Source organism: Apodemus sylvaticus, chromosome 2, assembly GCF_947179515.1.
Source record: "Apodemus sylvaticus chromosome 2, mApoSyl1.1, whole genome shotgun sequence".
Lineage (NCBI taxonomy): Eukaryota > Metazoa > Chordata > Mammalia > Rodentia > Muridae > Apodemus > Apodemus sylvaticus.
The window spans coordinates 157358298-157383002 of record NC_067473.1 but is presented as its reverse complement, the minus strand read 5'-3'; the positions used below and the strand labels follow the sequence as shown (position 1 = coordinate 157383002).

The following is a 24705-nucleotide window of genomic DNA, read 5'->3' as shown; positions in this document are numbered from 1 at the left end:
CCTAAAGATCTGGGTTCTCAAATGAAAAACACACACTCAGTCTTTATAATTTAATATGCTTTAAACAGCTCAATGGTTGGGCCACTTGCTAACCTCCATTTGGCTAATCCACCTCCTTCTGATAATCCAGAGGTATCATGTTCACTACTTTTTCTTCTATCAAAGGTTGGTTTCCAGCAGCTATGTGCATGTAAGTTTTCTCATTTAAAGAGATTTTTTTCAGGAACAAAATTACCATTAATATTATAAGAATTTATAAATATTTTCAATGCTAATCCCTATTTATCTTCCATAAAGTTCAGTGTTCCATCAAGTGTGTTTTTATGTTGCGATCATCATTTCACCTTGATTTTTGAACAGGTCTAATATGGATCTAGGAGTATTGTCCAACATGAAGATAGCCAGTTAAATCAGCACCGTTTTCGAATATTCTTTTTTTCTATTGTGGGTTTATGGATCCTTTTTAAAAAAATAAGGTGTCCATATATGTGTGGATTTATTTCTGGGTTTACAATTGGATTTCATTGCTCACCATATCTGTTTTTATGAGAATACTTTGTGGTTTTCATTACTATAGCACTGTGGTAGACTTTAAAATTAGGGATGGTGTTACCTCTGGAAGTTCTTTTACTGTTTATTATGTTATTCTCCTGATCGATGAGGGCGGGAGTTCTTTTTTTTTTTTTTTTTCTTACAAGGGAAAACATTTAATTAGGGCTGGCTTACAGTTTCAGAGGTTCAGTCCATTGCCATCATGATTGAAAACATGGCATTGTCCAGACAGACATGGTGCTGGAGGAGCCAAGATGCAAAGGTGGCAACAGGAGACTGTCTTTTGCAGGCAAACAGGAGGAAGCGCTCATTCCACACTGGGAGACAACTGAGCATAGAGACCTCAAAGCCTACCCTCATGGTGACACACCTACTCCAACAAGGCTACACCCTCTAATAGTACCACTCCCATTAGCCAGGCATATTCACCCTACTTGTTTTATTCAATATATTTTTAATTTACATTTCAAATGATTTCCCCTTTTCAGGCCGCCTTCCATTCCCCAAAAGTACACAAAAGCCCCCTTCCCTCTCCCTGTTCTCCCATCCACCCCTTCCCACTTCCCTGTTCTGGTTTTGCCCTATACTGCTACACTGAGTCTTTCTAGAACCAGGGGCCACTCCTCTGTTCTTCTTGTACCACATTTGATGTGTGGATTATGTTTTGGATATTCTAATATTCTAGGCTAATATCCACTTATTAGTGAGTGCATAAAATGATTGATCTTTTGAAACTCGGTAACCTTACTTAGTATGATGTTCTATAACAGCATCCATTTGTCTAAGAATTTCATGAATACATTGCTTCTCATGGCTGAATAGTATTCCATTTTGTATATTTACCACATTTTTTGCATCCATTCTTCTGTTGAGGGATGGATATCTGGGTTCTTTCCAGCTTCTGGCTATTATAAACAGGGCTGCTATGAACATAGTAGAGTACTTATTCTTATTATATGCTGATGAATCCTCTGGGTATATGCCCAGAGAGTGGTATAGCAGGATCCCCTGTAAGTGAAGTGCCCAGTTTTCTGAGGAACCGCCAGACTGTTTTCCAGAGTGGTTGTACCAGTTTGCAACCCCACCAGCAGTGAAGGGGTGTTCCTCTTTCTCCACATCCTTGCCAACACCTACTGTCTCCTGAATTTTTAATCTTAGCCATTCTGATTGGTGTAAGGTGAAATCTCAGGGTTGTTTTGATTTGCATTTCCCTAATGACTAATGAAGTTGAGCAATTTTTAAGATGCTTTTCAGCCATCCGAAGTTCTTCAGGTGAAAATTCTTTGTTTAGCTCTGTACCCCATTTTTTAATAGTTTTATTTAGTTTTCTGGGGTCTAACTTTATGAGTTCTTTGTATATATTGGATATTAGCCCTCTATCTGATGTAGGGTTGGTGAGATCTTTTCCCAATTTGTTGGTTGCTGATTTGTCCTTTTGATGGTGTTCTTCGGCATCTGAGATTCTTTCTTTCATAACTTGTATTCTGTTGTTTATATTTGTATCTATGGCCCCTGATTTCTTCCCAAGGTTTTCTATCTCCAAAGTTGTCTCCCTTTATGATTTCTTAATTGTTTCTACTTCTGTTTTTAGATCCTGGATGGTTTTGCTCAGTTCCTTTATTTGTTTGTTTGTGTTTTCCTTTAATTCTTTAAGAGATTTTTGTGTTTCCTCTTTCATGATTTCTGCCATTTGACTCACTCTCTCCTGTATTTAAGTCTTTTTTGTGTTTCTTCTCTATGGCCTTTTGTCTCTTGAGCCTTATTCTCCTGAATTTCTTTAAGTGATTTTTGTGTTTCCTTTATACTGGTTTCTAGCTTATTCATGTTCCCTTGTATTTCTTCAGGAGATTCATTAATGTCCTTTTTGTGTTCTTCTAGCAGCATCATGACCAGTGATTTTAAATCCAAATCTTGTTTTTCTGGAGTGTTGGTGTATCCATGACTTGCTGATGTTGGACAGTTTGGTTCAGACGATGCTATATTGCCTAGATTTCTATTAGTAGAGTTCCTACATTTGCCCTTTGCCATCTTGTTATCTCTGAAGTTAGTTGGTCTTGTCTCTGGCTGATGTTTGAACCTCCTGTGAGGCTGTAGGGCTATTTCAGCAACACTGGATTGCTGGGTATCTCCTGTCACAGATTGCTGATGTATTGCCCTCCTCTTGGTTGCCCTTGGAGCCCTAGTGTGGCTTGCCCCAGATTGTGAACCACGTGGTGCCTGTTTGCTCCTTCAGGGAGTGCTAATGGTGTATGCTTCAGGACCTTTTCTGCAGGAATCAGCAGAGTGCTTATCATTGCTGGGCAGCTGCTCCCCAATCAGGGTGGTGCACCCAAGGATAGCCTAGCTGCTCAGGCCCTGAGTCTAGGCAAAAGCCTGGCAGGCTTAGGCATGAGCAATGTTTGCCTTGGGCTATGACTGTGAACTGGTTCTGTCTGGTAGCCATGTGCACTTCCTGAAAGTGCTGGGAGAGTCTGCCCAGCAAACAACCTCCTGGCCGGGTTGGCACACAGATGGCCCACCAGACAACCCAGGGCCTGGGTGCAATCCAAAGCCTGAGGGGCTTAAACACCAGACATAGGGGCATAGTCCGCTATGTTAGCCTCGGGCTATGACTGTTAGCTGGCTTTGCCTGCTAGGACTCTCTGGTGTCCTGTAATCAAAATGGCAGCATATGTGCGGGGACAGACTGCCAGGCAAAGAGCCTCCTGACTGGGTTAGCTCACTGATGGCCCCCAGAATAGCCCAGAGCCTGGGCGAAGGCCAACACCTGTGGGGCTTAGACTCCAGCGATGTTGGCCTCAGGCTAAGTCTACTTACCTAGGGGCTTTCGGTGTTCTCTGGTGATGGTCAGTGATGTGGGCACAGGGCCTGGCAGGACCCTGTATCCTTGGTTCCACTGCTGATGGCCCTTCAGCTGGATAAGATGCTGCTGCTGCTGCTACCACCTCCTCTCTCCCTGGGAGTCCTTTTTTTCTTCTGTTATGTTCCTCGTTTTTCTAGTCTTTTGCTTTCTTGATTTGGCTACCCCAAAGTACTTTATATTTTATGGTTATTGGGAAGAGTGTTGTTTCCCTGATTTATATCTCAGTCTGTCATTTGTATATAGGAAGGCTACTAATTATTTCTTTGAGTTAGTATTGAATTCAGGCACACTGCTGAAAGTGATCTCAGCCATACAAGTTCCCTATAGAATTTTGGGGTTTGTTTATGTATACTATCACATTATTTGTAATAATGATGTCTGGAATTTTTATTTTCTTTTCTGCATCCTTTGATCTTCTTTGGCTAACTTACTATGTAAGGTCCAATTTATTAATAACATTTCTTAACTTCAGTATTTATTGAGCTTTTATCAGGTTGACTCATGCATTATCGATAGTGGGTGGGGTATTATAGTCTCCAACTACCAATATGTGAAATATATGTGTGATTTGAGATTTCCTGGTGTTTCTTTAACAGCCTTTGGTTTAGATGTTTGTGGTATAGTTGTTGAGAATTGGGATGTCATATTGGTAGATTTATCCTTTGATGAATATGAATGTTCTTTCCCATCTCTTTTGAGTAATTTTCTTTTGAAGTCTATTTTATCAGATGTTAGAATATTTATTGTACATTGACTTTTAGGTCCTTTTGCTTAGAAATCATTTCCCCAAACCTTTAATCTGATGTATCTACTATGTTGATTTTGAGATGTGTTTCATATTTGCTTTGAAAGCTTGGATCTTGTTTTCAGATCCGTTCTGTTAGCCTGTATCTTTTTATTGAGGAATTAAGTCCATTGATATTGAGAGATATCAATGATGCTTCTTGTTTTTATCGGGTGCCAGAAGTGGTTGTATATGTGAGTATGAGTGTATGTATCTTAGTTTTTCTTCATAGTTCCCTCTTTTGGTTTTTCAGCTGTGAGGTTATGAATTTCTTATGTTTTCATTGGTATATTTTACCTTCTAGCGTTGGAGTTTTCATTTTAGCACCATCTGTAGCAATGAATTTGTGGAGAGATATCGTTTAAATTTGTGTTTATTACAGAATATCTTGTTTGCTCCAGCAATGGTGACAGAAAGTTTGGCTGGGTATAGCGATCTGGGCATCTGTGGTATCTTAGAGTCTACAATGTAATTACCTATGTGTTTCTAGTTTTAGTGTCTCCATTGAGACGATTGTGCAATTTGAATGCGTCTACCTGTATATGTTTCCTCTTTCATGTCCTCATCCTGTTGACCAAAGTTCTCCTGTATTTCTTTAAGTGATTTTTGCATTTCCTCCTTATTGGCTTCTGTATTCTCCTGAATTTCTTTCAATGATTTTTGTGTTTCCCTTGTAAGCACTTCTAACTTTTGATCTATTTTCTCCTGAATTTCTTTAAGAGTTTTTTCTTTATGTCCTTCATGTGATCCTGTAACAGCATCATGACCAGTGATTTTAATTCTAAATCTTGTTTTTCTGGTGTGTTGTGGTATCCAGAACAAGCTGTTAATGGAGAGTTGGCTTCAGATGCTGCCATATTGCCTTGATTTCAGTTAGGAACATTCCTACGTTTACCTTTTTCCATCTAGTTCTCACTGGTGTTAGTTGGACTTGTTATCAATGCTGGACTCACTAGTGCAAGCTTCTTCTTCCCAGCTGGCCTCTGGGTGCACAGCTGACCCTGTGCATTGCTTAGAGATGAGGTGCTGTGGCCCAGGCTGTTCCAGATCCCTACGCAGAGACAGGAAGGATCCAGCCAGAGGGCTCAGGACTGGATCCTCTGCTCTGCAGGGCCAGACACACCAGAGCATGCTGCTTCCTCCCAGCCAGCCTCTGGGTGAACAGCTGGCCTCTGGCATGGCCTGGTGACAGGGTGCTGTGGCCCAGGCTGTTCCCAATCCCAAGGCAGAGACAGGAAGGCTGCTGCCCGAGGCCTCAGGACTGGATCCTCAACTCTGCAGGGCCAGACACAACAGAACATGCTGCTTCTTCCCAGCCAGGCTCCAGGTGCACAGCTGGCCTCTTGCAAGGCCTGGATACAGGATGCTGTGTGTTGTTTCTGTTTTAAATTCATGCATTTAGTGTACTCATTTTAAATTCACTATTAATCTTTTTAATAATGTCTATCATGTGAGAATTTTCTATATGGGGCAGTTGACCCCTTTTTGTTCATTTTTTTTATCTGACTTCATTAGATTCAATTGAATATGTTCCATTTGAATTTTCTCTAAGCATATCAGTTATACTTAAAATATTCTGTTGTTTTTCAAACATGTTTAAGGCACATTAGCAAGTACTGCTTATCAGCAATGTTTACACATTTGTGAACTCTTCTTCTTTCTCTTTTCTATCGGTTGTAGCAGTGTTGTCAAATGTTTCATTTATCTAAAGATATACCCAGGTGGTATTTCATTCACTTTGTGGTTTTGAGCAGATTATTGCCTAGCACAAAGATAAAGAAGATACAATGCTCAATTTAACTGTGCTATTCTGCTTCTTTGCTGTTCTAGACTGTATGTCAGTTTCGTTTTCTAGATAACAAAATTTTCCTTTTCTGTGAAAGTTTCCCTTAACTTTTCTACAAGGCAGGAATATGAATAAAATTTAACTCTCGAGTATTTTTAAATGTGATTATATTCATTTTCCCTTCACTTTAAGAGGAGAGAATTTTGCTGATTAAACCTTAAAAGTAAAACATTCTCCTCTCTAAGGAAGGGATATTTTTCACTTAATTCTTCAGAGAATTGGATTTTTTGTTTGTTTTTAGTTTAAATTATAAGGTCAGATATTTTTTTTGTATATCTACCCTATAAAGTCTATTAAAATAATGTATTCTTTGACAGGTACAACAAGCATAGAAATAGAAAATGCTTTTCTTCACATCAATTTCTCTAAATCTCTTAGCTCTCTGCATTCTCACAGATCCTCCAGTCTCCCACTATCTCTCTATTCTATATTCATGTCTTTTGATTTGTGTTTTCTTTCATGACCCACTAGATTTATGACCTACAGGGCCTTCCATATGGGCATGTATATGCAGTTATCCAATGAGGCAGAAGGGAATAAAAAATGTTGGTATTTCTAACGACAATGACTTCCCCTCCTTTAGAATCTTTTAAATAATTACATTGCTCATGTGATGGGCATGACCCTATAAACGTCCTCCCTCATCTGAAGTTAATCATTTTTATGGACTAGATCTTGTTCTGTTTCTATACAAGCAGACTTAACTACCATAAGCTCCTGAGTGCCATGACTATGTCATACCTAAAAGACAGTAGTTCATGGACCTCCTAACCAGCATCTGATTTGTTCATTATCTCAATCTCCTTTTTCCCAATGGTTTCTATGATTTTGGAATCCTCTCATGGCTGTCTTATTTCACTATGAACAATCAATATTCGTGGCATAGAGAAATTATCTGATATAATCTGACAATAGCAGGATTCTATTCTTCTAAATATTTAGTAGGAAATTCAATAAAGTGTATTCTTAGCCAAACAGAAGTAGTAGGCACACCCATATGATTTCTGATCTCGCAAGATATTGATCTTAAATACATTTGTAGTAACAGGTATGAGTCTTTCTTGTAAGGACATCCTCAAATACCATGAGCAAGAAGTTGTTTATTCCCATAACAGTTGCGCCAGTATTTCCCCAGTATGCATATCATGTCTGGAAAGTGGGTATTATAGAATGCAAGGTCTACAGCTGGGAAAAACCTTTGCTGACTTTACTTCCTCAGAAGCTTGTAGTTTAGCTTCTACCAGAGTGAAATGTGCCAGACAGACAAGCAGAATAGATAACAGGGAGAAAGTTTTCACATTAGTTCTGGCCTCATTGCTGTGTCCTGCAGCAAAGAGTGTGGTGTCTTGAGTAGTAGTGTCTTACCATGTGGTTTGTATGCGTAACCAAAGGCAAGGATCATAACCTGCATTGTCTTGGGGTCTTTTGGGGGCTTCTTATCTGCCACAAGGATATTTTATATGTAATAAACTGTAATTTCTCTGTTTAAATTCTTTTTAAATTGCCTTTTACTTTGTAACTAGCTTAAAGTTGTAGCTATATATGACTTCTTCATAATCTTCAGGTTTGGTTAACTTACCCTAATCTATTCTCTCTGACTCTGAACCATCTTTGCAGGTCTCCATCAAATGTTCCTATACATTTCTGTACCACAGATCTTCTTCTTTTGCCTCCTTCCTTATTTGCAAATTTCATATTTTAAAATCTGAAAATTTTATTTTATTTGAACTTTCTTGAGTTATGTATGGTGGTGAAAAATTATGGCTTTTTTGAAAACCTCTTATGCAAATTTAAACAACCTCATTCAAATTGTTTTTATTTTTCATAATTTTTCAAATTGTTAATCTCAAAATTTAGAATCTGTCTGCCAGAGTCATTACTGAGTGACAGAGAAAATTTCAGAAATAAAACCTGAATAGTGGTGATAGTTTTGCTGAAAAGCATATAACTATGTTAATGTCTTGGTATCATCATACATGTTCTAGCCTTATGATAAATAATTGATAAATGATATAAAAATCAAAGCCACAGGAACATACAGTTTGTGAAAGAGAGTGCAATTATACTAACCAGGTTTATTTGCATCTCAGTGAGTTATACTGCAATTTCTGACAGTTCTTTTCTTTTTGTTTCTTTTTTTCTTTTTTTCTTTTTTTTCTTTTCTTTTCTTTTTTTTTTTTTTTTTTTTTTTTTTTTTTTTTTTTTTTTTTTTTTGGTTTTTTTCGAGACAGGGTTTCTCTGTGTAGCCCTGGCTGTTCTGGGACTCACTCTGTAGACCAGGCTGGCCTCAAACTCAGAAATCTGCCTGCCTCTGCCTCCCAGAGTGCTGGGATTACAGGTGTGCGCCACCACTGCCCGGCCTGACAGTTATTTTCTCTTTTAGCTCCATCCATTCTTAGAAAAGGGCAAACTTGGAAGAAACATCAATGAGGAGAACATTGTGACCCAGGAAATTTCAACAACCAAGATTGACATCTTTAATTACCAGTCTCTGCAGAGTGGTACCGAAGCTCAAGTGAAAGTTGGAGAGTTTGTCTTTGGATCTCACAGTGTTCAGAATCTTTTCCTAAATGACACACTCATAAATTTGGGTATATACAACAATCAGGTGAGTATCTTTAAAGTCAGCACTTGTGGGGAAAAAAAGGAGGAGAGTGTGCCTGTGATGGTGGCAGGAGGTCCTTCATAGGAGAGCTCTGGCATGCACATACTGAGGGGATGGGAACACCAGCAGGATCAAACATACTGAAGGCCCACAGACAGGAGCTGCAGGGCTAATGGGTGGGGCCATTAGCACAGCCCTGAATACCTGTTATAGGTGAAGCTGTTTAGCTGTGATGGAAGCTCAGCAGGCTGAGAGAAGTCTGGCTTGGATCCTTTCCCATGTCAGCTGGAAATGCTGAGGCTTGCTCTGTGCTTTTATACAGCAGGTTTAATAAAAGAGACAGTTCATAGTTTTATGATTTATTATTAAAAGACTAAAAGGAGAAAAGGAGAAAGAGAAGATAGAGAGATGAGGAACAAACATGACCACTTGAAAGAGAGAATGAGAGAGAGAGAGATGTGTATGTGTGTGTGAGAGAGAGATGTGTGAGAGAGAGAGAATGAGAGAAAGAGAGAGGAGAAGGATAAAAGAGAACTGGGGGGGGGGAGTATCCATTTATATTAAGCTGGGTTACCTAGTATTGCCAGGTAACCAAGGGGCAGGGAAAGCCAGGTGAGTGCAGAGGTGGAGTCCAGCTAGAACACTAGGGAGTGGGGCATGTCACATGTGACTGATGGCCACAGGATTATGGAGTTGAGTCTCCAGAGTGGCCTTGCCCAACCAAGCTAGATACACCATGGCCCCATAAGCAATGTATGCTGTTCTCAGAGTGGAATTCCTCAGAGAACAGGGTTAAGAGAATGTTGAGTGCCATCAGGCTGAGAGTGCCCTTATTTTGTCCTTTCTAATGGTGAATACCAGAACTTTCTGCCTACGAATCACTGTAAGAATTACTGATTCATTTTGGATTAATTCTTCAGATGGTTTCATTTTTGTAATGATCAGATGCACCCATGGTTTACCTAGAAAGAAAAAAGAAAAAAAAGAAAAAGAAACAACATCTTGTACAGCTATTTGGATTAGTCATAGTGGTCAAGGCTTTAGTGGAAGTAACTGCCTTCAGTAAATAAATAAAATAAATGCATGTGGATGAAACCAGTCTCCCCAATCATTTGGACTTATAAATATAACTTTGATTTTATGAAGTTAATTGCCATCTCTGAGGCTTACTGCCTCCACCTGCTATCCTAATTCTACTTCAGGATGCTTCTAGACTCCTATAACCTATTCTAGTTCTAGAACATTTACAGTCTTTGAGACTTAAAGCTAAAGAAGCTCCCCATTGCTTCCTCCTTCTGAGTTCTGGCTATCTGTTTCAACTCAGGCATTCTGGCTCAATGTCTTCTTCAAGCTGATTGTTTCAATCTGACTTCTCTCAGTTTCTGACTGAATTTGCTCTGCTTTGCTTCATAGTAAGTTTGACAATATGTATTAATCTTTTGGCTCCTTCTCAAGTTCTCCTGGTTCTGTCATTCACCTGTGTCTAACTTGTACTCTCTACAACCTGTCTCTGTACAAGTTGTGCAAGTAAAACTCATTGCCCCCCAACCCTCATGCACTATTCTTTTATGTTTCTAACAGAAGCCATCTAGGAAATGCTATGACAAGTTAGTAAAATTTCTGGAGATATTCCACAGTTTTGAGTGGTTGTAGTGGGTGCACTCTGAGAGTATCTGGGTGCACACAGATACTTTGACTTAGATATTCCTCCTCATTCCTCACAGTATGATGTAGCGTAATTTCCTGTGTATTTATTCATTTTATTGGGTACATTTCCTTCAGAATCAATATGAAATATACTTTGATGTAATAAAGCTGTTTTGATGTATTGATGGTTTTCTAATTGCTGATCGTGATTTTAAAGAGCTCCTAAATTCATACAAGTATTCTCAAGGACCCTATAAAATAAAAGTTGCAAATAGAGCTCTTTATACCTTCATGTTTCCTGGATTAATTGTGCTAGGGAAAAAACAGATTGGAAAAAATTAATTATCAATGAGAAAACATTTGTTCAATTATAGATCTAAGAAATATCCCATAGGTGTACACTGTGGAAAACCACGACCATATGAAACTGTTGCTTTTAACTTATAACGAACTGATACAAAGAAAAACTGCTTTGAATTTATATCCTTTCTGCTGTGATTCCTTTTTTTTAACATTTTGTATATGAGACAATTTTTTTAACATAGATTTTTGTAACAGAAAACCTATAAAATCACTGAAAGCAATAATAAATACTTGGAGTAGCCTCTTTCTGCTTCTGCCAATGTGTGCTTGTTTTTCTGTGCGCTTACATTGACTTTCTTAATTTCTTCTCTTTTCTTCCTTTCCTTTTCTCTTTTCTTTTCTTCCTTCCTTCATCAATTCTTTCCTACCTTCCTTCCTTCCTTTTCCTTCATTTCTTCCTTCATTCCTTCTTCCCCTACATCCCTCTTTCCCTCTGTCTGTTCTTTCTTTGTTTCTTTGTTTCTTTGTTTCTTTGTTTCTTTGTTTCTTTGTTTCTTTGTTTCTTTGTTTCTTTGTTTCTTTGTTTCTTTGTTTCTTTCTTTCTTTCTTTCTTTCTTTCTTCCTTCCTTCCTTCCTTCCTTCCTTCCTTCCTTCCTTTCTTTCTTTCTTTCTTTCTTTCTTTCTTTCTTTCTTTCTTTCTTTCTTTCTTTCTTTCCTTTTTTCTGCTGCAGTACGAGTAAACTGCAAGAAGACATCAGCTTTTGGCCCAGGAAAAGCAAAACCAAGTTAATTATCCAAAGCCATCAGATCCTACCACCAGAATAGAGATAATTAAATAGTCAGAAGACAACTTTTATTTGGTTACAGTTTTGTTTTTATTTCTTTTGCTTTTAGTGCTGTTGTATTTTATTTCCAAGGTTTGATGCTTAGTTGAGTTTTGGGGACTTCAGTCTGTTTTTTTTTTGAGAAAGAACTCAAATTTGGGCAGGTTGAGAGAAGGAGAGTACTTGGACAGAGATGGGAGAAGAGAAGGACATGATCAAAATATATGAAATAAATAAAATGAAATAAATGAAAGCAAGAAAATCAATCAAACAATGAAATAAAATAAAGCAGCAGTTCAAAAAGAGAATTAGGTATAGGGAGAAACTGGCAATTTGGCTTCATACTCTCTAAAAGTCTGATACTTCTTTCTTATAGTACACAGATGTCCTGCTGAAATTTACCATCTCGATGCTAATACTGAATGTCATGAGCTGACTGCCTTTGCTCCTCTCATGTCTCCTATACAGATTCCTTTTTCTATTTGCAAACAAAGTTGTCCTCTTGGATTTAGGAAAACACTACATCATTTGCTTGCATTCTGTTGTTATTATTGTGCCCCATGTCCAGCTGGAGAGATTACAAATGAAACAGGTATTTATAAAATGGTTCTAAATGTGGAAATTTCTAGATATGGTTCTCAATGTGGAAATAATGCACCACTAGAGAGGGGTGAAAACACAACACCTGAAGACAGAGTTATATTTATGTAGCTGACTCTTAATACTTTAAAACAAGTTAATGCTGTGTTGAGGTGGCAAAGTTCTTAATGCCAACTCTCAGTATGCGGATATCTGAGTTCAAGGCAATTCTGATCCACAGAGTGAGTTTCATGACAGCCAATGCTGAAGAGAGAAACCATGCCTTGAAAAACAAAACAAGTCTTGATCTTAGAGCATATTTTATTGGTGTTCTCTTCAGGAACTTTCCCCCTGTACTGATGTCCTCAAGGGTCTTCCCCAATTTCTTTTCTATTAGCTTCAGAGTGTCTGGCTTATGTGGCGGTCCTTGATCAATTTGGAGTTGATCTTAGTACAAGGAGAAAAGGATGTATCAATTCATATCCTTCTGCATGCTGACCTCCAGTTGAACCGGCACCATTTGTTGAAAAGGCTATCTTTTTTCCTCTGGATGTTTTCAGCTCCTTTGTTGAAGATCAAGTGGCCATAGGTGTATGGGTTCATTTCTGGATCTTCAATCCTATTCCATTTATCCTCCTGCCTGTCACTGTACCAATACCATGTAGTTTTTAACACTATTGCTCTTTAGTATTGCTTGAGGTCAGGGGTATTATTCCCCCAAGATTTCTTTCATTGTTGAGAATAGTTTTAGCTATCCTGGGTTTTTTGTTATTCCAGCTGAATTTGAGAATTGCTCTTTCTAACTAACTCTATGAAAAACTGAGTTGGGATGTTGATGGTTATTGCATTGAATCTGCATACTTCTTTTGGCAAAATTGACATTTTAGCTATATTAATCCTTCTAATCCATGAGCGTAGGAGATTTTTCCATTTTCTGTGGTCTTCTTCAGAGTTTTGAAGTTCCTGTGAAACAGATCTTTCACTTGTTTGGTCAGAGTCACACCAAGGTTCTTTATACTGTTTGTGGCTATTGTGAAGGGTGTCATTTCCCTAATTTCTTTCTCAGCCTGCTTATCCTTTGAGTATAGGAAGGCTACTCATTTGCTTGAGATGATTTTATAACCTGCCACTTTGCTGAAGTTGTTTATCAGCTATAGGAATTCTCTAGTGGAGTTTTTTGAGTCACTTAGGTAGACTATCATTTCATCTACAAATAGTGATAGTTTAACTTATTCCTTTCCAATTTTTAACCCCTTGACATCCCTATGTTGTCAAAACGCCCGAGCTAGTACCTCAAGTACAATATTGAAAAGATAAGGAGAGAGGGGGCAGCCTTGTCTAGTCCCTGATATTAGTGGAATTGGTTCAAGTTTCTCTTCATTTAGTGTGATGTTGGCTACCAGTTTGCTGTATATTGGTTTTTACTATGTTTAGGTATGGGCCTTGAATTCCTGTTCATTCCAAGACTTTATGCATGAAAGGATGCTGAATTTTGTCAAATGCTTTTTCAGCATCCAATGAAATGACCATGTGATTTTTTTCTTTGAGTTTGTTTATGTAGTGGATTACATTGATGTATTTCTGTATATTAAATCATCTGTACATCCCTAGGATAAAACCTACTTGATCATGGTGGATGATCGCTTTTGATGTGTTCTTAGATTCGGTTGGCAAGAATTTTATCGAGTATTTTTGCATCGATGTTCATAAGGGAAATTGGTCTGAAGTTCTCTTTCTTTGTTGGATCTTTGTGTGGTTTCGGTATCAGCATAATTGTGGTTGCATAGAAGGAGTTGGGTAGTGTTTCTTCCATTTTTATTTTGTGGAATAGTTTGAAGAGTATTGGTGTTAGGTCTTCTTTGAAGGTCTGATAGAATTCTTCACTGAAACCATCTGGTCCTGTGGTTTTTTTGGTTAGAAGACTTTCTATGACCCCTTCTATTTCTTTAGGGGTTATGGGACTATTTGGTCCTGATTTAATTTTGGTATTTCGTATCTGTCTAGGAAATTGTCCATTTCTTCCAGATTCTCCAGTTGTGTTGAGTATAGGTTGGTCAATCTTGCTAAGATTGTGCCCTTTGGTTTTTCTATTTTGTTGATTTTCTCAAAGAACCAGCTCCTGGATTCATTGATTCTTTGTATGGTTCTCTTTGTTTCCACTTGATTGATTTCAGCCCTGAGTGGGATCTCATGAAATTACAGTTTCTGTAAGGTAAAGGACACCATCAAAAGGACAAATCGGGAACCAATAAATTGTGAAAAGATCTTCACCTACCCTACATCTGATAGAGGGCTAATATCCAATATATACTAAGAACTCAAGAAGTTAGACCCCCGAAAGCCAAGTAACCCTATTAAAAATGGGGTACAGAGCTAAACAAAGAATTTTCACCCGAAGGACTTCAGATAGCAGAGAAGCATCTTAAAAAATGATCAACTTCATTAGTCATTAGGGAAATGCAAATCAAAACAACCCTGAGATTTCACCTTATACCAGTCAGAATGGCTAAGATTAAAAATTCAGGATATAGCAGGTGTTGGCAAGGATGTGGAGAAAGAGGAACATCCTCTGGTGGTGTTCCATTTTGCTTGTGCATTGCTGGTGGCATTGCAAATTGGTACCACCCCTCTGAAAATCAGTCTGGTGGTTCCTCAGAAAACTGGGCAAATCACTTCCAGAGGATTCTGCTATACCACTCCTGGGCACATACCCAGAGGATTCCCCAGCAGGTAATGAGGATAAGTGCTACACTATGTTCATAGTAGCCTTATTTATAATAGCCAGAACCTGGAAAGAACCTAGGTATCCCTCAACGGAAGAGTGAATGCAGAAAAATGTGGTATATATACACAATGGAGTACTATTCAGCCATTAGAAGCAATGAATTCATTCTTAGACAAATGGATGGAGCTGGAAAACATCATACTAAGTGAGGTAACTCAGTCTCAAAAGATTAATCATGGTATGCACTCACTAATTAGTGGATATTAGCCTAGAAATTTGGAATACCCAAAACATGATCCACACATTAAATGATGTATAAGATGAATGCAGGAGTGGCCTAGTTCTGGAAATACTCAGTGTAGCAGTATAGGGCAAAACCAGAACAGGGAAGTGGGATGGGGTGGATGGGAGAACAGAGGGAGGGAAGAGGGCTTATGGGACTTTCAGGGAGTAAGGGCCAGAAAAGGGAAAATCATTTGAAATGTAAATAAAAAATATATCGAATAAAAAAAGAAAAAAAAAGAAAAAGAAAACAAAAACAAACAAAAACATTGATCTCAACCCAGTCATTTTTGTTACAGATATTTATCTTTTTGTTTTATTTGCTATATTGTGTGTATTGATCTCAAACTCCTGGGTTCCAGCAATCCTCCCGGCTGAGCCTCCTGGGTGACTATGACCACAGGAATATTCTCCTGTATCTGGTCCAGCTCTGTCTTCTGCACATCTGCTTTGAGTTTAAGTTTCATTTCTTTGGTTCCCTGCTTTTCACTACTAGTTCTATTACAGCTATAGCAGTATTAATGGGTAAGGTTGGTGCGCTGTGTATACAATAAACAGTTAATGCTCCCCGTATACCCTAAAGTATGAGATGCATTATAGAGCATGACCTTATGTTATACTTCCAATAAATATTAATATAAGCAATGTTTTTATTTACATTGAAATAAGACTTCTGAGAAACCATATAAAGTGCTAAGGTCATAAAACCTAGAGTCAGTTGAGACAAAATACAGACTTGTCAAATGAGAGCAACTGCTAAAAAGAATGCATCAGAGTGACATTGATGGCAGATACAGTAGTCCTTTTCTGGAACCCTGGGACACTGGGACACTGGGACACTTGGACACTGGGACCCAGAGTGTACATCCTATGGTGAATTGTAGAAACTCCATAACTATTTGTTTATGATTAAATAAGGTATTTCCTGTATGAACTAAAAGGTTCCCTTTGTAATACTTTGAGTCTTGAGGGAGCTGTCATTATGCATTCCTTGGACTGTAAGCCACCATCTGGTCACAGTATACCCAAGCACTGAGAGATCACAGAGGATGAATGATTTGTGGGGCTGTGAGTGATGGGCAGGGCTGTGAGTGATGTGAGGCTGTGAGTGATGGGCAGGGCTGTGAGTGATGTGTGGGGCTGTGAGTGATGTGCAGGGAGGACTGTGAGTGATTTGCAAGTTTACATTTACTGAAAATAAGGATTTTAATTGGGTGATATCTTTCTAGTTTACTAAAATTTCTGAGAATAATATGTCTACCATCATCATATTTTTAACACATTTTTGTGCTGGGAATAGAACCTAAAGCCTTATATGCAGCCCTAGACTCAACTGTATCTACAGATCATGCCATTGTCACCATAAATTTTTTTCTCATGATAAACTCTAATCAGATTTTAATCCAGGATATTAAGGAACTTGTCCAAAACAAGAGTTTTTCTCCCTAAGCAAAACTATTCACCTAAAATATATTGGCTTCTGATTATTTCTTGCACAATGATACATGCTTGGATAATAAACAAAGTGAAAGAATTAAAAGAAAATATTACTGTTTCTAAACATAGATATCAGTAAATGCTAGAGAGTTTTAGTTTCTAGGTGTTCCTGTTAGAGACCTGATTTAACAGTCTAGTTCTCTCTTGGAGGTAGCTGAGGTGGTAAAGAGTTGAGTGGTGGTGAATGGAGAGCAAATCTTGGTCTTGTGAGATATTTATAGATGCTTTTCAATAATGAATCATTTACCTGACTTAAGTCTCAGTTACTTTGCAGTAGTACCTGGTCTGCCTCTCAGTTCTTCTAGGGGCCAGAAACTATAGCCTCTGGCATTTAGTATCTCATAATAAAACAGTTGGGGATTATGTAAAGTAGCCTTCCTTCTTATCTCTGCATGAACTTGGAGGCTAAGACTTACAGCCTGCTAAGGAAAGTATCTGGAAGAAAAAGGGGCACTTTGAAAAGCAATTTTAATATGTATTTCCAAGCTCTCCAAATAATTCTCTACTCCAAAAACTCTCTCATTTCTTTCCCATTTCTAAGTTCCTTTTTAATCTCTAAGTTCACTTATAATTTCTAAGTTTTTCTACTATGCTGTTCTTCTCCTTCCCATCCTGTTCTCACCTCCTGCTTTGATGTAGTATTGGCCTTCCTAGCATTGTGCACTATTTCTTGGCAAATAAATACATGATTTTTTCAACTGAGTCCTGTTTTACAAAAGTTCATTAAAGTACAAACATAAATTAAAACTGTCCATTTGAATAAGAAGTTTACAAGAGAGATTGCTTACATATGTATCCTTTAAAATGCAACATATTTTATCTATCTTTAGCACTATAGGTACATTGAAATGTAAAATGCATAATTTCTATTAGATATATTCTTTATTTTCATTTTCAATGTTGCCCCTTTCCTGTTTCCCCCCTCACCTGAAAATCCCATAAGCCATGCTCTCTTCCCCAATCAACCCTTCCCTGCTTTCCTGTCCTGGTATTCCTCTACACTACTGCATTAAAACTTTCCAGGAGCAAGAGCCTCTCCTCCCTTTGGTATCTAACAAGACCATCCTCTGCTGCCTACATCTGGAGTTGCGGGTAACTCCATTTGTATTCTTTGGTTGATGGCTATCTCCCTGGTTCCTCTGGGAGTACTGGATGACTCATGTTGTTATTCCTCCTGTGGCACTACAAACACCTTCAGGTCTTGGGTCCATTCTGTACCTCCCCCATTGGGGATCCTGTGCTCAATTCAATGGCTGGCTGAGAGTGTCCCTTTCTGTATTTGTCAGGCACTAGGTGAGCCTCCCAGGTGATAGGTATATCTTGCTCAGGTTAGCCAGCAATTGTGAGCAGCCACAATAATGTCTGGGTTGTGGATATAGGATGGATACCTGGGTGGGGTAGTCACTGGATAGTCTTTCCCTCAGCCAGCACTTGTGGGCAGCCAAAATAATGTCTGGTTGTATATATAGGATGGATACCTGGGTAGGGTAGTCTCTGGATGGTCTTTCCCTCAGACTCTGCTCTAGTTTTTGTCTCTGTATCTCCTTCTGTGGGTATGTTTTCTTCTTTCTATAAAGGACCGAAAAATCCATATTTTGTTCTTCCTCCTTCTTGGGGATGATTTGATATGTGAAATGTGTCTTGGGTATTCCAAATTTCTAGGCTAATATCCATTTATCAGTGAATGCATACCATGAGTGTTTTTTGTCATGGGGTTACATCACTAAGGATGATATTTTCCAATTTCATACACTGGTTTAAGAATTTCATGAATTCATTGTTTTTAATGGCTGAATAGTACTCCATTGTGTATATATACCACATTTTCTATATCCATTCCTCTGTTGGGGGACAGCTTTGTTCTTTCCAGCTTCTGGCTATTATAAATAGGACTTCTATGAACATAGTGGAGCATGTGTTCTTATTACATGCTGTAGAATCCTCTGGGTATATGCCCAGGAGTGGTATAGCAGGGTCCTCCAGTAGTATTATGCCTAGTATTTTGAGTAACCACCAAAATAATTTCCGGAGTGGTAATACCACCTTGCAATCCCACTAGCAGTGGAGGAGTGTTCCTTTTTCTCCACAACCTCTCCAGCACCTGCTGTCCCCTGAGTTTTTGATCTTAGCCATCCTGACCAGTGTGAGGTGAAATCTCAGTGCTGTTTTGATTTGCATTTCCCTGATGAATAGAGATGTTGAACATTTATTTAGGTGCTTCTCGGCCATACAATATTCCTCAGTTGAAAATACTTTGTTTAGCTCTTTACCCCATTTTTTACCAGTGTTATTTGGTTCTCTGAACTAACATCTTGAGTTCTTTGTATATATTGGATATTAGCCCTCTGTGGGATGTAAGGTTGGTAAAGATCTTTGTTAATTTGGATACTGTCTCTGTGTCCTCTGATTAGTCTGGCTTACCATTTATCGATCTTTGTTGATTTTTTTCAGAGTCAGCTCCTAGATTTGTTGATTTATTATATGGTTCTTTTTGCTTAAACATGGTTGATTTTAGTCCTGAGTTTGATGATTTCCTGCCTTCTACTCCTCTTCAGTGTATTAGCTTCTTTCTTTTCCAAATTTTTCAGGTGTGCCATTAAGAAGCTAGTGTATACTGTCTACAGTTTCTTTTTGGAGGCTCTCAGGGTTATAGGTTTTCCTCTTAGCACTGCTTTCATTTTGTCCCATAAGTTTGGGAATGTTGTGCCTTCATTTTCATTAAATTCTGAAGAGTCTTTAATATCTAACCTTATTTTTTCATTGACCAAGGGATAATTGAGTAGAGCATTGTTCATCTTCCATGTTTGTATGGGCTGTCTGCTATATTTGTTGCTATTGAAGACCAGTCTTAATCTGTAGTTATCGGATAGGAGGCATGGAACTACTTCAGTCTTCTCATATCTGTTGAGGTCTGTTTTGTGACCAATTATATGATCAATTTTGAAGAAGATACCATGAGGTGGTGAGAACAAGATATATTCTTATGATTTAGGTTGAAATGTTCTATAGATATCTCTTAAATCCATTTGGTCCAAAACTTCAATTTGTTTTACTGTGTCTCTGATTAGTTTGTGTTCTCTGATTGGTCCATAGACGAGAGTGGAATGTTAAAATCACCCACAATCATTGTGTGAGGTGCAATGTGTGCTTTGGACTTTAGTAAAATTTCTTTTATGACTTAGTGTGCCCTTTTGAATATATATGTTCAGGACTGAGAGTTCTTCTTGGTAGATTTTCCTTTGATGAGCATAACGTGTCCTTCAGTGTCTTTTATGATGACTTTAGGTTAAAAGTTGATTTTATCCTGTATTAGAATGGCTACTCAAGCTTATTTCCTTGGACCATTTTCTTGGAAAATTATTTTCCAGCCTTCTACTCTGAGGTAGTGTTTTTCTTTGACAACATGGTAGGTTTCCTTTATGCCACAAAATTTGGGGTTCTGTTTAATTACGCAGTCTTTTAGTCTTTGTCTTTTTATTGGGGAATTGAATCCATTGATTTAAAAAGATATTAAGGAATAGTGATTATGGCTTTCTGTTATTTTTGATGTTATTTTTATATTTGTGTGTTTATCTTCTTTAGGGTTTGTTGAAAGAAGATTACTATCTTGCTTTTTGTAGGGTTTAGTTGGCCTCCTTGTATGGACATTTTTAATCTATTATCCTTTTTAGGGCCGGATTTGTGGAAAGATGTTGTGTAAATTTGGTTTTATCATGGAATATCTTGGTTTCTCCATCTTTACTGATTGAGAGTTTTGCTGGGTATAGTAGTCTGGGCTGGCATTTGTGTTCTTCTAGAGTCTGTGTGAGATCTGCTCAGTATCTTCTGATTTTCATTGTCTCTGGCATGAAGTCTGTTGTAATTACGATAGGTCTTCCTTTATATGCTACTTGGCCTTTTCTCTTACTGCTTTTAATATTCTTATTTTGTTTAGTATATTTGGGGTTTTGATTTTATGTGATGGGAGTTTTTCTGTCCTTGTGCAGTCTGTTTCAAGTTCTGTAAGCTCCTTGTCTGCCCATGGGTTTCTCTTTCTTTAGATTAGGAAAGAGTTCTTTAATTTTGTTGAAGATTTTTTACTGGCCCTTTAAGTTGTAAATCTTCACTCTCTTCTATACCTATAATCCTTAGGTTTGGTCTTCTCATTGTGTCCTGGATTTCCTGGATGTTTTGGGTTACAAGCTTTTTACATTTTGCATTTTCTTTGACTGTTGAGTCAATGTTTTCTATGGGATCTTCAGCACTTCAGATTCTTTCCTCTTTCTCTTGTGTTCTATTGTTGAAGTTTGCATCTCTGGCACCTGATTTTTTTTCCAAGGTTTTGTATCTCTAAAGTTGTCTCCCTTTATCATTTCTTAGTTGTTTCTACTTCCTTTTTAGATCCTGGATGTTTTTTCTTAGTTCCTTGATTTGTTTGTTTGCATTTTCCTCTAATTCTTTAAGGGATTTTTGTGTTTCCTCTATCAGGATTTCTGCCTATTAACCCATGTTCTCTTGTATGTCTTTAAGTGATTTTTGTATTTCCTCTTTATGGGCTTCTAGCTATTGACACATGTTTTATTGTATTTCTTTAAGCGGTTTTGTGTTTCCTTTTAAAGGGCTTCTACCTGTTGACTCATGTTCTCTTGTTTTTTTTCTGTTTTTCTTTTCTATATTCTTTGTTTACATTTCAAATGATTTCCTCTTTCTCTGTTCCCCCGACCCCATATGTCCCATAAGGCGTCTTCTCTCCAACCATTCTCCAATCACCTCTCTCCTTTTTCTCTGTCCTGGTACTCCCCTACAATGCTAGATGAAGCCTTTCCAGAATCAGGGCCCTCTCCTTATTTCTTCAGGGGATTCATTTGATATGCTAATTGTGTCTTGAGTATTCAGAGCTTCTGGGCTAATTAATATCCTCTTATCAGAGATTGCATTCCATGTGTATACTTTTGTGATTGGGTTACCTCACTTAGGATGATATTTTCCAGTTTCAACCATTTGCATAAAAATTTCATGAATTCATTGTTTTTAATTGTTGAGTGGTATTTCATTGTGTAAATATATCACATTTTCTGTATCCATTCCTCCACTGAGGGACACCTGGGTTCTTTCCAGCTTCTGGCTATTATAAATAGGACTTCTATGAACAGAGTGGAGCATGTGTTCCTATTATATGCTGTAGAATTCTGGGTATATGCCCAGGAGTGGTATAGCAGAGTAGTCCAGTAGTATTATGCCCAGTTTATTGAGTATCCAACAAGCTAATTTCCAGAATGGTAATAACACCTTGCAATCCCACCAGCAGTGGAGGAGGAAGAGTGTTCCTTTTTCTCCACAACATCTCCAACACCCGCTGTCCCCTGAGTTTTTGATCTTAGCCATCCTGACCAGTGTGAGGTGAAATCTCAGTGCTGTTTTGATTTGATTTGCATTTCACTAATGAATAAGGATATTGAACATTTATTTAGGTGCTTCTCAGCCATACAATATTCCTCAGTTGAAAATTCTTTGTTTAGCTCTTTACACCATTTTTTTAATAGGGTTATTTGACTCATGTTCTCCTGTACTTCTTTAATGGAGTTACTTATGTCCTTCTTGAAATCCTCTATCAGCATCATCTGTTTGTTTGTTTCAAATATGTGGTCCTGCTCATGCTATGGTTGATGGCTCTATATTGATATGTATACAGGTAGCATGAAGTAAACACAGTGGGGGAAAAAACCAAAATAGAAATAAAGTTGGTATAAAGAATTATTGGAGGGACAGAGAGAAGGAGTTGCAGGGGAAGGAATTGGGGTAGATTTGATTAAAATACATGATATGCATATATGATGTTCTCAAGTAATAAACAATATTTACTAAACAAATGGAACAAAGGAAAAATAGTAAACTCTCAAAGTCAACTTTTACTTTATTTCATAAACAAATATAATTTTCATATTGTCTGATTTCCCTTCAACATCAGTTCAACATTTCTCATTCTCTCATATTGTTCAAGTCCACTCATGTTCTGAATATATTATGTGTATAGTATATCTGTATTTTTCTCTCAGAAAAAAATAACTTATTCATTAATTGTTTTTCAATATCATGTTTCAGTGAATATATCCACAGACATTTTCTAGAGAATTCAACTATTGCTCTGTGCAAGATATAGGTCTTATAGGTGTATTTGGAAATTTAAGGGTTGAGTGTAATAAAACAATCTCCCTCATTTTCAGGTATGGTCAAATGCTTCAAATGTCCTGAAGATCAGTATCCAAATAAGCAGAGGAATCAATGTCTCCCTAAAATTATAACATTTTTATCCCATGAAGATACTCTGGGAGTGGTTTTGGTCTCTGTGGCCATTAGTTTATCTGCCTTTTCAGCCATGATTTTAGGATTATTCATTTGCTATCGGGACACACCCATTGTCAGAGCAAATAACAGAAATCTCAGTTATGTCCTCCTTGTTTCTTTAATGCTCTGTTTCTTTTGTTCATTGATATTCATTGGGCAACCCAGAACACTCACTTGTGTCTTGAGACAAATGATTTTCGGGGTTGTATTTTCTGTTGCTGTTTCTGCTATCTTGGCAAAGACCTTCATTGTGGTAATGGCCTTCAAAACCATCAAACCAGGAAGCACCTTACAAATGTGGATGGTGACCCGACTCTCAAATGCTATAGTCTGCTGTGGTTCCATCATTCAAGTATGCATCTGTGCAGTCTGGATGGGAACATATCCTCCCTTCCCTGATATTGACATGCAGTCAGAGTCTGGGCAAATCATCCTCTTGTGTAATGAGGGTTCCACACTTGCATTCTATTGTGTTCTGGGGTATTTGGGCTTTCTGGCCAGTCTCAGCTTGCTTATTGCTTTTCTGGCTAGAAGGCTGCCTGACACCTTCAATGAGGCAAAAACAATCACATTCAGCATGATTGTTTTCTGTAGTGTGTGGATAGCTTTTATACCTACTTACCTGAGTACCACAGGCAAAACCATGGTAGCTGTGGAAATCTTTTCAATTCTGGCCTCCAGTGCTGGCTTACTAGGATGTATGTTTCTTCCCAAATGCTATATGCTCCTACTGAGGTCAGGTAGCCATTTCAGAATGAAGGTCTTTAAATAAATTCTTTATCCAAAGGAATTTATTGTGATTTGTGTAAAATGAATCATGTCAGAATATTCAAAGAGTGATGTGAAGCCAATGCATTTCATCAAAGAATGGCATCTGAAATTTACTCACCTGTCCCTGCAATCCTTTGAGCTAACTAGACACCATGAAGCCAGCCCTCAAAGTCTAGATAGTTGCCTACTAGCATTGACTTTAGGTATGCTTACTAGATGTTTCTTTAAATCACAGGGTTTTTTTTTTTTATTTTTTAAACAATGTAACAGGACTGGGAATGTTAATTTTAAGAATGAGAGCACATCATTTGTGTGGAATAAAAGTAAAAGATTTTTTTAAAATGTTATTCTTCTCTGTTAGTCATATGCAGCCTTACTCTTTATATTCAATACAGGTTAATTTCAATGTAATCATGAGTTCTATAACAGAAATTTCATGGTTGCTGTTTCTCAGTTTTGAAGGGCCTGACAAAGAACACATTTTACCATGTAAGTTTCACCATCTTGGGATATTTTTGATGTCTTCTCTATGCTCAGGTAAAACAACATGGATGCAGGATTAGGAAGAGTCCCAGGGGAAACACAGAGAGTTTTATCCTGAGGATATCCAAAAGATCAGTGGGTAGAGACTCCCGAGATAGTAAACAGTCACCATGGGAAGTGCTTTTCTCTTCCAGAGTTAGGAGTTTTACATTGTCTTCACAGAGTGAAAGCTGATATCATTTACAAACATTGGAATCTACTCTCAAGGAGAGACTTTCTCATGGTAAATGTGGGCATGGACAAGAGGTATAAGGCCAGGTATTCAACGGGACTTGGATAATCATACAATTTTATATCCTAGACCATGTAATTTTCAGGAATTTTTCTTTATCTAGCAAAGGATTTGTTTTAAACATGATTACGAGACCAAGACCTGTTTAAACTAAAGTTGGACCTTGCAACACTGCAGGGGATTATTGCTCAACCATCCTCAAAAACCAGCACAGAAAAGACTACTTGGCCAAAGTGGTATTCATTATGTTTTGGGACAAAGCTTATTTATGTCTTCCTTAGTTTTTAAATCAAGAGTGTGTTTGCACTCTGTAATGTTGGATACATTA

The 24705-nt window shown here is 37.9% G+C and overlaps 1 protein-coding gene across 1 annotated transcript in view; it reads left to right on the top strand.

Moving 5' to 3' along the window:
- Positions 1-23603, top strand: part of LOC127677640 (vomeronasal type-2 receptor 26-like) — a 34422-nt gene extending 10819 nt beyond the window's left edge. Inside the window, exons 4-6 of the mRNA XM_052172679.1 lie at positions 8429-8653; positions 11893-12016; positions 22711-23603. Of these exons, the coding sequence (XP_052028639.1) occupies positions 8429-8653; positions 11893-12016; positions 22711-23603 (1242 nt within the window). The remainder of the gene's footprint in view (positions 1-8428; positions 8654-11892; positions 12017-22710) is intronic.
- The last annotated feature ends 1102 nt before the right edge of the window (positions 23604-24705 follow it).